This window comes from Lingula anatina, chromosome 2, assembly GCF_051362555.1.
Source record: "Lingula anatina isolate TDL-2025a chromosome 2, LinAna3.0, whole genome shotgun sequence".
NCBI classification, from domain to species: Eukaryota; Metazoa; Brachiopoda; class Lingulata; order Lingulida; family Lingulidae; genus Lingula; species Lingula anatina.
This window is the reverse complement of record NC_141768.1, coordinates 8,846,523-8,859,501: the sequence shown is the minus strand read 5'-3', so window position 1 is coordinate 8,859,501 and position 12,979 is coordinate 8,846,523. Positions and strand designations below refer to the sequence as shown.

Sequence of the window (12,979 nt, the reverse complement as noted above, 5' to 3'; positions counted from 1 at the left end):
CTAACATTACCAATAAATATGTTACAAAAATTGTTTTTTGAAATTTGTTTGGTTTGGTGCATGTAAGCTTGCTCTGCCAAATTATACATTACCGATACGGGCTGTCACCAGTACCTTCTGTTTTTTTTTTCTATTTTATAGCAGAATATTCTATCTATCGCAATGAGTGAAATGTCTGGCATATATTCATATAGCAAATATTCTTTTATGACATTATTCATACAACTTATTCAATCCAGATTTAGTTCACATGTATCTTGATGGAATGCTTTAAGCAAGCAGTTTTTTAAGAACTTTATTTTAAATAAATGGTTTTATATTCCCATCCTTCTGCTGAAACGAGCAGTTTGCTTATTGTTTCATGAATAAAATAATGAATAAAAACCCCTTCTCCATACAATGTTCTTCGTTTGATAATTATCCTTGTGGAACAGTGAACGAAAATAAAGGCAGTCTCAAGAAATATGTTGATGGAGAGATAGGAAGAAGGTGATCTTATCGCAACTCTCAATTTACCTGTACGTTGCAGTAATTAAACTGTTAGCTTACCTGGCAGCTCTGATTAAAAGGGTCACCTGAAGTTCTTTTGTCCGACTTAAACTTTCAAGATGTGCCAAGTTTTGATTTCAATCACGCTCCCTGCGGCAACTGCCGATATGAGACCAGCACCTGACAACAGTGAAATTATCATCCCTAGAGGAAAAATGTCTGCTCGCCAGTTGTCCAAAGCTGGTAAGTTGATGGTACAGACTCAGTTAAAAAATATACGAAAACCTACACCCTAGAATAGATCACAGAATTAAGGAATGTGCTTTTGTGCGACTACATGTAGCCCTACTTCTACAATTATTATTATCATCATTGAATAATAAGACTCTGCCCACCACCAATTAACTCAAACATTACAGAAAGAAGGTTCCGTTAAGATTTATACTGTTATGTTGTTGATGTGATCTGTAAGTTTGATGTTCATTACACAGGTTTGGACGTTGCTTAAACGGGTAAAAAAAAATAAAACAAAAAAAGACAACACTCTTAAAATTAGACTGCGCTAAATAGGGTATCGACTAGTAAGCAAACTAAAATCAAGGAGGGTGGGATGTGCTACAGAAACGGCATAATTACGGATTACTATTAGCACCTCTTTACTATCTAGTATTGTACACCATACTGACTCTTGTCAAAGCAGACACAGGCTCTATATATTGTAATACAATAGATTTAGCGTATACCCAGTGTATGAAATGGCCGCCAGCCCGCCAGCCCGCCAGCCCGAGGCTGGTAACTTTTAGGCCGGGCGGGTAAGATTTACAAATTACCCGCCCGACGGGCTGGCTATTTTTACAGCCTATATTCACCTTTTATTTTGTCTATGTTCACAAGTGATTTCAGCAAAATATCAAATCAACTCACTGTTTTCACCCACTTTCATAGAAGCAATTAAAGAACTAACCATAGCTTGCAATCGAACGCTCGTATCGAAATGTAACCAACAGTCTCCCTCTCAGTGGCCTCGTTTTCAAAGTTCCGTCTGTGTGATATCAAGTTGAAAGACAATTTGAAACGGGGCAAATTGATCTTAACCAGATTCAGTGCACAGCAGATAATGTTACGTCATTGTTTTGTGTAGAGATACCGCGAGTAGCAATTTGTAGGTTGAGAGTAATAAAAATGTGAAAGTATAAAAAGTTATGATATTGATTAAATAGACTTACAGGTACATGAAGTGCTTATAATCAACAGTAATAAAGGCAACGGAGGCAAATTAAAGGAGAATTTTACAAAAAATTTGAATCCCAAAATTATGAATGAACGTATGAGTTTACGCCGTGCATCAGATGTAGTTCTTTTCCCACGTGCTTTCATCTTGGGCTGTCAAAAATGAAAAAAAATTCTATCAAGTCCGATAGAGAAGTTCACAAAAGAAAAACAATTGAGGGAAGAAATAAAAATAAGAGAGATTACGACAGAACCAAACGAAAGAGAACAAATTGGGACCCATGGAAAGGTGACTTCGATTTGCAATGAGTCGAGCGGCAACATTTTTTGTAAAACCGTAACTCAAAAGTATCACGCATTGCGACCGAGCGCAAGCATCTCGATCCAATAACTCACCTATACTCGCCCCGTATAATATATTGTAGCCTCTGTGTGACATAGCTATTCTCAATAAGCGATGCTTTCGAGATACGAGGCCCTGCAGGACTGTCTATGGGCCATTAGGGTGCAGGACCATTCCCGACCGCTTTAAGCGATATTCAAAGGGACCCTACGTGCTGAATTCTTTCTTCTTTATTGTCAGCACAGAGATCGATTTATTTGAAAAGAATATATATGTATTTGGTCATACTTGTTGCTATACAGAAAAGCAAAAATTATGATCAAATGATATCATGAAATCGGAATAAAAGTTATGAATAAATTATTGAAGAAGAAATGAGACAGCCTGCAAGGTTAACATAAACTGAATTGACTACCCCCCTCCCCCGCCCGCTAAAGGGCCCTGAAAATTTTTGGTATTTTAGATGGTGAATGGTGCCATTTGGTATGGTTTAGAACTATGATTCCACTAGTGAAAAGTCTTATTTCATGAGGGGAGTTTTTTTTTTTTTTTTTTTTTTTTTTTTTGTAGAAATTGAAGATGGGGGGCGTCAGGACCCCCCTGACCCCTCTAAATCCAACACTGACAAGGTATCATTCAGTAGAAATTCCAACCAATTTCTAAATTTCCACGCATAAGGCATGATATTGCCCTTTCATTTCCAAATTACTCTCCCAAGAATGCATTCTAGACCCCCTCAGCATACCTCCTTTAACTCTAGGGGTTATCATAACTAGGACAGGTAACTACATGGCTGGGCTGGTAACTTTTCAGAGTTACCTGCCTGGTGGTCTGGCTAGTAATTTCCTTGAATTTCATACACTGGTATAACCCCCCCCCCCCCCCCCCCCCCTCACCCCCACCGATAATGACTGGCCTGTAATTGTGCGTTTAACAAAGGTAGTGTTACAGTGATATTCACGCCTTAATTACTATTTTCTCAAACAATTTTTATTTTTGACAGAGGTCGGATGGGGTGAAAAGTGAAAAATAGTGAAATAAAGTGAAAAATACTTTTAGGTAACTCACTTTCAACACTACATAAGACAATGGTAAAAACTAAAACACAGTAAAGCAATTTCTGGACAAAAAACAGCAATTTATTTTCAATGTTTTATTTTTCTAAATAAATGTCAATCATTCTTGTAAATTACAAAATAATAATAAAAAAACATGCTTTGTGCTCTTTACGCTGCTGGTTCCCTGTTTAAACACTCCACACGTGACGCAAGTGTTGCAACTGATATGTTCATTTCCGACAGAAAGTAGTCATTAAATTGCCTAAAACATCTGTAACACTGGGTCCCTCCTTCACTATAAACTGAGCCACACAACAGTGGTCAAATTCCTGCTTAAATCAAGACGGCTACTCCAGCTCACTTTCCTGCCATTTTGCATTAATTTGACACGTAGTCGAACGAGTAGTGTGAAATATCAACGAAGTACTGATTGGCTTAAAAACTGGAAGCTCGAGGAAATGAACCAAGCGTTTACCTTGGCACAAATGGCCTTCGTTTACAACTTGTAGGCAGTCATGTGACGTGAGAGTACCGTGAAAAAGAATTTTTGCGTTTATGTTATTCCAATTGAACAGTATGATCAGTCGGACATTGGTGAAAAAAAAAACAAAATTATTTTTGGTTTCAATTTTATTTTTTTTGGCCATTTTAAAGTCGGCGGAGCTTGAGAAACAAGTTGTTTGAAAAAAATGCCTTACACCTTTTAAAAGAAGAATCGCGTGCATAACTGCTGGCGAAGGTAAGGATTGACTGGGCATCCTAGTAGTCTCTGTTGGGATTGATTTTTTACAAGAAATCAATAAATCAATGTAAATTACTCTTAAACGTCCCATTCTAACCAGGGTTTTGTCATGTTTGGGTTGCGTCGCAGCGTAACAGAGGACGATTTAATAGCCCACAATTAAGCGGGATCATATATCACGCCTCTTTTCACACATGGTTGTGTTGCCGCAAGGCGAGAAACACCCCGCCGTCACCTTATTTACATAAGCCCACCCCTTCTTACTCATCGCTGCATGTGTGTAAGATGTACGTAAGATGTCCGTAAAATATACGTAAGTCGGCATTGTCCTTAGCTTACGAATTTTCACACAATTCTTTTGTCCTCTTAAGGGGCGTACGTAAGACAACTTAATCGGTTTTGCTTTATCCGTATCCGTAATGTCATCTTCTCTGCACAAAACTGTACATGTAGGTGTGATGTTCATCGCAATTTACCCTGGTCAAAAATTTTGAAAATTAAATGCTTAATATCCCCCAAATTGGATGAATAATGGGAAAAGTTACTATAGAAGTCTGACCAAAAGTCATGTGGAGAACGGGGCAAAATTTTGTAAAAAATTTAATTTTCTGCAAAGAAATACTTGTTTGTGCCAATACTCTGAAAGTACAGGGACTTAAGTTTTTATACTATGGTGAGGAACTTCACTTGGATTTCCTTTCATGTTTGTAAGTTTGGGGTCATTGTTACAGGAGAGGCAGCCATTAGATGCAGAAATACTAGAGACATCTTGTTTGTTGCATTATGTAGGGCTTATCAGGAGCAACACTTTTTCCAAACATATATTAGTTGTGCTTTTTTCAAAATGTTCAACATTGAAATGCTCTATGGTGAAATATTCCAAAACTAGCAAGGATATGCCCATACTTACTATTGAACTTGAATAAAAATTCATATATTGGCAATCTTACTGTGACCTTGAATTTGACCTTTGACCTACTTTTCATCACAAACTCATCTTTGTGGACCTTATATCTCCAAAACTGGCAGAGATATGCCCAAAGTTACTATTGAACTTGAAAAGGAAGTCATTCATTGACATTTTAACAGACCTGGGATTTGTCCTTTGACCTTCTTTGCACCATGAACTTGTTGCACTGCTTTATGAATATAAGTGCTATGTTGACATTGGCCATAAATGGGAAATTATTGTAGAAACTTGTGTCTTGCAACATTACCAAATTGCTTTTGCTTTACTGTGCCCTCTTTTTCTTCAAAGGCACAGAAAGATTTACCTGGAATCTGGCCTGTTCGATCAGAGAAGATGTTCAAATGTACATATAAATTTGCTGAGTTGGCCCTGAAGTGCATAAAGAAACCAATTGCCAACAGAATAAGTCTGGATGATCTCCAGGATAGCATTAGAGAGGTAGGTGTTGCTCAATGTAAACTCTAATAATTATTTTGATTTTAAGGCACAAAAGTCTTCATAACTTGAAGTACATGTTCCATATTTTTATCAGTGAAGGTTTTAAATGATAAATGTTGTGATAATCAGTATTCATTTCATTGTTACATAAAAAAAAATCGAAAAGGGAAGAATATCCTGAATTTAATACTTATGTATGTGCTTTTTAGAATTATTTGGCACTTTTGCACTTTAATTTTTGTTAAGTTTTTTGTACCACTAGCAAGGTGCTGGCAGTACACATGGTTTTAGTCCAGACATGTCTTGTCCGCGAGGTTCCACTGGCTCTGCCACCACATCACTGTAACCACTTCCTCTTAGACTAAGAGCGGATTCTCAACGAATTGAGCCAGGCTTTACAAAGCCGGTGACCTAAAAATGGCGGACGTACATGAAAGAAAACCGCCTAATCTTTTAATAGTCTCTCCGCCTCCCCACACGTCGTCCCTGCGGGATACAGTAATTAAATCTCGGCTCTGTTTGCCATGCGGAAGCTACCTGAGAAATATTAAGTGCGCATGCTCATCAGTTAAACTCGTGGTGAAGAAAGCATGGCGGCTGAAGGCGTTCGAAGGAAAAAAGTTCTTCTGTTTTATTATCTGTCAAAACAGAGACGAAAAAGGAATGAATTGGCCCGTAGAGCAGCAACGAATCGACTATCTACGGAGATAATATCACCAGAGATATTCACAGAACTACCCAGCCCCAGTAGACGTAGTTGGAGGTTGGAGCCGAGATTTAATTACTGTACCCCGCAGGGACGACGTGTGGGGAGGCGGAGAGACTATTAAAAGATTAGGCGGTTTTTCTTTCATGTACGTCCGCCATTTTTAGGTCACCGGCTTTGTAAAGCCTGGCTCAATTCGTTGAGAATCCGCTCTTAGACTACAAAAGCCTGCATACCCATCTCTTGGATTTAGGTCACATATAATCTTAGCTCTATCCATGTAAACTTTGCACTTTGTCTGTGCACTGGTCTAGGAATAGTTACTATTAAACTTGAATAGGAAGTCATATATTGGAAATTTTATTATGACCTTGAATTTGACCTTAAACCTACTTTTCACCATGAACGGCTCTTTGCAAATCCCTTCAAATTTAGTTAATACTGAACTTGAATTGGAAGTCATATATTGATCATCTCAGTATGATTTTGAATTTGACCTACTTTTCACCATGAACGGCACTTTGCAAATTTTTTAAGCTCTTACAATTTCTTTGATCTTGGATGGGAAGTCTTATATTCCAGGGCTGAGCCTCCGGGGGAGGGGGGGGGGAAGCTCCCCCCCCCTGGGATTTGAGGTGCAAAAAAAAAAAAAATCGCAAAAGTAAAAAAAAAAAATTCTGATTGAGCAGTAAATAACAGTTAAAATGCGCCAGAATGCAGTATTATACATACAGTTTTTTAAAATTTTCCACACCATGGTGCGATATGGCTGCCGACATCAGCAAAAAATGCAAAGCCGCTTTCTATGGTCTTAAAAAAATTTCCAAACTATCCCACATCCTTGATAAAAGTCAAATGGAGAGGCTTGTCCATGCCTTTATAACTTCACATCTTGACTACGGAAACAGTCTACTGTATGGTCTTCCTACCTATCAAATTGAAAAATTGCAATCTGTCCAAAATGCTGCAGCACGACTACTGACCAAAATCCCTCTCAGATCAAACATTTCACCCATTTTATTCGAACTACATTGGCTTCCTGTACGACAGAGAATTGTTTTTAAATTACTGTTGTTTGTTTTTAAATTCACTAGAAGTGAATGCCCCTCATATTTTAACTCGATGCTACATCCAAGTACACCCAGTCTCACCAGGTCTACCAGATCCACCTCCACTCCTTGTTTTATCAGAAATGATAATAAAAAAACAACCAAAACCTACGGCCACAGGGCATTTTCAATTTCAGCACCAATTTTATGGAATCAATTACCCTCACACATTCGGACTATTGACAGTGTTGAGGTTTTTAAAAAAGATTTAAAAACATTCTTATTTGCACAGTATTTTAATTAATATCTTCTCATTTTATCAGAAAAAAATTTTTATTGTTCAGACCATTACTATTTTAACCAGTTTTAATTATTTTAATTGTTTTTTTTTTTTTTTTTTTTTACCTTAGCTTTTATTATATATATAATAAGTTGTAATCCTAATAATTTTACCTGTAAACAGCACTGAGACGCTAGTGTAGTGCGGTTTTAAGAAATAAATATTATTATTATTATTATTATGGGAGGGTGACACCCCCTCTCACACCCTCCCCCATCAGGGGCGAAGCCCCCTCGTGTCCGCTTACTGCCCCCCCTGGCATTTTACTCAGGCTACGGCCCTGTATTCACAATCTTACTGCAGCCTTGGATTTGAGCTTTTTCTTTTTCCCATGATTTTTTTTATGAATTTTAATTTTCTACATAATTTTCAAGCACAACACTGGAGGTGGTATCCTTTTTTTTTGTTTTCCATACAAATGTGCTTTCTCTAGCTGTTGTTACAATTTCAGGAGGTGGTAGTGCCTCTCTGATCCTCTAGTCATTTAAAGCTTAACATTTTAATGAATGATAATTTTTTTACACACAGGGAATCCTAAATGAGACAAAAATACCCACCTTTATCAAAGGATCTTTATGTTGCAAATGCAACTTGAACTATCCTGGTAAGCATTTGAAGCATACATTTTCTTGCTCTAATGTTGATTGAAATTTCTCAGTTTGAAAACTATGCTAAGCTATATATTAATATTTCTGATTTTTGAAAGAAAATTTAAAAACTTTTTCAACATTTGTTTTGCCCATTTGCCATAAATTTGCTTCTTTCATTTTTATATATGGACACTGTAAGTGTCTGTATATATTCAGATCTATCTGTCTGTCTGTGTTGTTCCTGTCTCCGTTGTTGTCAGACACATAACCTTAGCTCCATAACTTCCAAATAATATTTTACTTTACTCTAAATTTACTTAGTAAAGGAGCAGGTTGCTTTCAAAAATCAGCCCGTATGGGTTTACCTTTGTTGTAATTTTTTATTTATTATAATTACAGTAAATTATTATTTATTAATTTATTTTTACCTTCAATATTCTGAGTGGCTTTGATTGGTAAAGAGGCAGGTTGCTTATGAAAATCAGCATAATTGGTTTACATTTACGTTAATGATGGTTTTTTTTGCACAATTTTGGTGACATTCTCTCCATAGCTACCAACCGTTTTTTTGTTTCACTTAAAATTAACTGAGTGGCTTTGTTTGGTAAAGAGACAAGTTGCTTCTGAAAATCAGCATGATTGGTTTACATTTACGATAATTATTGTTTTTTTTTTCCTTTTGAAATTTTTCCTTTTTTTTTTTCACACATTTCAGTGGCTTTTGTATCTCATGGAACTGAATCACTTGTTATTTTTTCAATGTCCATGTTACCTGTAGTACATAATGTGAGAGGGTTTGGTTGATTATACTGTTTTAAAACATTATGTAGCAGTGCATCAAAATTGGCTAAGACGTGTTCTTTTTTCTGCATAATGTCTGAACATTTGACAGCTTTGCTGCCTTGTTTCCTGTATGGTGTCTGTACATTTGGCAGCTTTGCAGTCTAGTCTTCTATGTCTGTAGACGTTATATTTATTGTTATTATTAACTGTCCTGCAAGATGGTATTTTGTTATAAATATTGATGTAATGACAAGTTGGCATCAGAAATAAGATCATTTTTAAAGACACCTGTTTCAGTAATGGTTTTAGTAATGAGTATTGAAATCTAAATTTGCATGACTAAATCCCTTCAAAATTTTCATACATTTTATTTACAGATACGTTTTCTTGTACCACAAGACCTGTTTTTGTCTATGGTATTGAATGTAACAAGAAAGAATGATGATGAGTATGACATTAATGGTAGTGCTGATTTTGTTTACTGTAGCTCTGGATTTGCATCCAAGAATTGGTTGCACTGGACCAGGAAAAGAAGAAAAGTGCAGGCTGTTTTGTCAAGGTTGCCTTATGGATCACTATCGCAATCCTCTATACTGCCCAACCCATGGCCTTTCACAGCCACCAATTGGTGAGGATTGGTTAATGTCAAACAGATTTCACAATTGAGTCTGCAAAGTATGAGTATTTGTTTTTGTCAAACAAATTTCAGAATTTAGTCTGCAGAATATGAAATTCTTATAACAGAATGTATTGTAACAGTTACAACCAGAAGTTTATAGAAATAATGTCATTTTACCAACCCTCAATGATCCTCACATCACTGTACACTTTCTTGGAAACACAAGTCACATTCAGTTACAAAAATTAATGATAATATCTTTTGTAATCTCTTAAAAAGCCAATTTATTGAACTTGCATAGTGTTCTCTGCATCTTTCTGGTATGATACATCCTGACTTCTACCATGAACATATATCCTCCAACTTAATCCAAAACAATCTTTCAGGGTTAGATACAGCACATGCAGAACAGCTGTTCTTTGGACTAACTGATCCACAGACTAAATATGGCTAACCCCACTAAAAGCAAGCTGTTTAATTCACTGATGGTCTACCTGCTTCCACATGTGCCATTAAGCGGATTAAATCTTGGTTCTGAGGTTTAATTGCTAGGCCTGTGCAGGGATGGCGTGTGGAGGCAGGGAGACCATTTGGAGATTAGTGGTATCACTTTGAAGTGGGTCACGCATATTTAATCTGCGGATCTGTTAGTCTGCAGATCAACTTTTTTGAATGCGCTCAAAGACCTCAATGTTGTGATAGGGATTATGACAGGGTATAGTAATTAAGGCAGACTGTCAAAATGTTTTACATGCCCATAATGTCTTGGAATGTTGCCTCATCCAGATTGAAAACAATTATTTAGATTGCAGCAGCATTCTGTAAAAGAATGCCACCATCCTAGAGACTACATGTATGATATTGGCAATTTGTATTTGAACTATAACCGTTTGTAGCGAAATAGCCATCTTCACTGTAAATGCTGTATAGTTAAACATGCACAGTGAACTCTATAATAATCTGGGAAAATAACAAAGTCTTAAGCCCATGCTAAAGGGTGGGTTTTGAAATACCTCCATACCTTTGAGAACTGACAACTGAGAACAATCCAAAACTGTTAAGATGGTTGACATATTCTTCTGGTGATGATAAATTATATTTAGTGACATAAATTTGTGGCCTTTATTTATTAAAAAATGTTGATAATTATAAATTGGCCAAAGGTAAGTTAAACAAAATGCTGTTTGTTTGAAATCTTACGTATGCTTAGTCTCTTTAAAATGTTATATAGTAGCATTTAAGGACATTTGTAGTTGGGTTTTAGAAAAAATAAAAATAAATAAAATGTAGTGCTTTTCCCCCCATCAATTATCTGCTTAAATGAAACTTTTTAATTACCATATTTAAGGTCATGATAGCAGTTATGCCATACTGGTTGGTGGGTTTGATGAAGACGATCCTGACATCTTTCAAAGAGATGTCTTAGAATTCAAAAAAGTTGTCATCAATCCCAACATTATGGGTTTCAGGTATGTATATACTAGGTAAAGTTTGCTTCTGTGGTCACTTTAGTAATATATTTGCTAAATATGTCTTTATGAATCAAAATGCCTATTAGATGATTAAATGGAAATTGATGATCAAAACAGCAATCTTTTTTATGTACAGACACAGATGTGTCTGTACATATTGCCATCATCTGCGTCTGTCGTCGCCGTCGCCGTCGCCGTTGGCGTGCACTTTCACTGTAAACACGATAAGTGAAAAACTGTTTTACCTTTTGGCTTGAAAGTTACAGAACTGATGAATATTCATAATACACCGGTCAAGTTCGAAAATCAGCATGATTGGGCTATTTGTAGGGAATTTATGCTTTTTTTTCACTTTTTTCAGCATATATGCAATACCGTAAACACGATAACTGGAAAACCGTTTTACCTTTTGGTTTGAAACTTACAGAACTGATAAATATTCATAATACGCCGGTCAAGTTCGAAAATCAGCATGATCGGGCTATTTGTAGGGAATTTATGCTTTTTTTTTCACTTTTTTCAGCATATATGCAACACCGTAAACACGATAAGTGGAAAACCATTTTACCTTTTGGTTTGAAACATACAGAACTGATGAATATTCATAATACGCCGGTCAAGTTCGAAAATCAGCATGATCGGGTCATTTTTAGGGAAGTTATGCTTTTTTTTCGCTTTTTTCAGCATATATGCAACACCGTAAACATGATTAGTGGAACACCATTTTACCTTTTGGCTTGAAAGTTTCAGAACTGATGAATATTCATAATACGCCGGTCAAGTTCGAAAATCAGCATGATCGGGTCATTTTTATGGAAGTTTAGCTGTTTTTATTTTCACTTTTTCCAACATATATGCAACACTGATAACACAATATAAGAAAAACAGATAGGCCAATTGTCATAATACTTACAGGAGTAGTCAATCTTACCAAAAAGCAGGTTGAGTTCGAAAATCAGCATAATCGGGCTATTATTTTAGAAGTTATGCTGTTTTTTTTTTCACATTTCCTCAGATTCAATTCTTAAGCATGTTAACAGTCTCTTTATTTAACTAATAAGATACGTTAAAGTGTTTGTTTGATATTTCCTGCATCTTTACAACATTGTTAGTTGATTATGTAAAAATAATGGTAAACTTGATATTGTGTACTGTATAATAAAGTGTCAAAAATGGAAATAAACTCATATCATTGCAGTTTGTCAGATTCAATCATCCACTATGTTCAGAATCTCAGAATGGAGGAAATCTGACATTTAACACTGTTCTTTTGATACTTTTCCCATCTCATCAATTTTCTTAGTTGGTCATATAAAAATGGCAGTAAAATGTTTATTTTGTTTTATATTAAAAAAGTATTAAAAATAGAAATGAACCCATTTCAGAACAGTGCTGTCTTGTTTACATTTTGGCATTTTCAAGATGTGCCTTTGAAGTTCCATGGGCCTGAAGACCTTTGCTAGTCACATTTTCTGAATATCTGTGATACATATATTTTATAATTAAAAATTGATGGTCATTAAGCTGTTAAAAATTATGTAATATTGCATCAAAATTTGAAGAAACCCCTATTTTGGGCACTGCTCCCTTGATGACCATTTAAGGAAAATCATGTCACTTACTGTTCTCAAACTTACAGGAAAGAAACATGGGACTATAATACAGCTTCAGTAGGCAATGCAGTCTGTTTTATATATATATATATATATATATATATATATATATATATATATATATATTTTTTTTTTTTTTTTTTTTGGCAGTTAAACAGTTTTTTGTGAAAATTTAATTTTTCACATGTTGGCATTTTCAAGGTGTGACTTTGAAGTTCCATGATCCTGAAGACCTTTGCTTGTCACATTTTCTAAATGTCCATGTTACTAATATTCTATTATTAAAATATAGATGGTCATTTTGCTGTAAAGCATTATGTAATGTTGCATCAAAATAGAAGAAAACACAATTTTTGGTGCTGCTGCCATGATGACCATTATAAAAAAACTGTGTTACTTATGACTGTCAAACCTTTGAAAAAGAAACACTGAACTAAAATGCAGCCTGAGTTGGAAATGGAAAAGCAGTCTAATTTGCTTCTTTTTCTGGAAGTTATACATTTGAGTGAAATATTCATTATCTTTTTGGCATATTCG

The 12,979-nt window shown here is 35.7% G+C and overlaps 1 protein-coding gene across 2 annotated transcripts in view; it reads left to right on the top strand.

Moving 5' to 3' along the window:
- The window catches only part of LOC106168344 (uncharacterized), a 41,879-nt gene that overhangs the window by 21,862 nt on the left and 7,038 nt on the right, over positions 1–12,979 (top strand). For both annotated transcript variants that reach the window (XM_087005265.1, XM_087005266.1), the window contains 4 exons: positions 5,121–5,270; positions 7,894–7,969; positions 9,226–9,366; positions 10,706–10,826. In XM_087005265.1, coding sequence (XP_086861391.1) covers positions 5,121–5,270; positions 7,894–7,969; positions 9,226–9,366; positions 10,706–10,826 — 488 coding nt within the window. The remainder of the gene's footprint in view (positions 1–5,120; positions 5,271–7,893; positions 7,970–9,225; positions 9,367–10,705; positions 10,827–12,979) is intronic.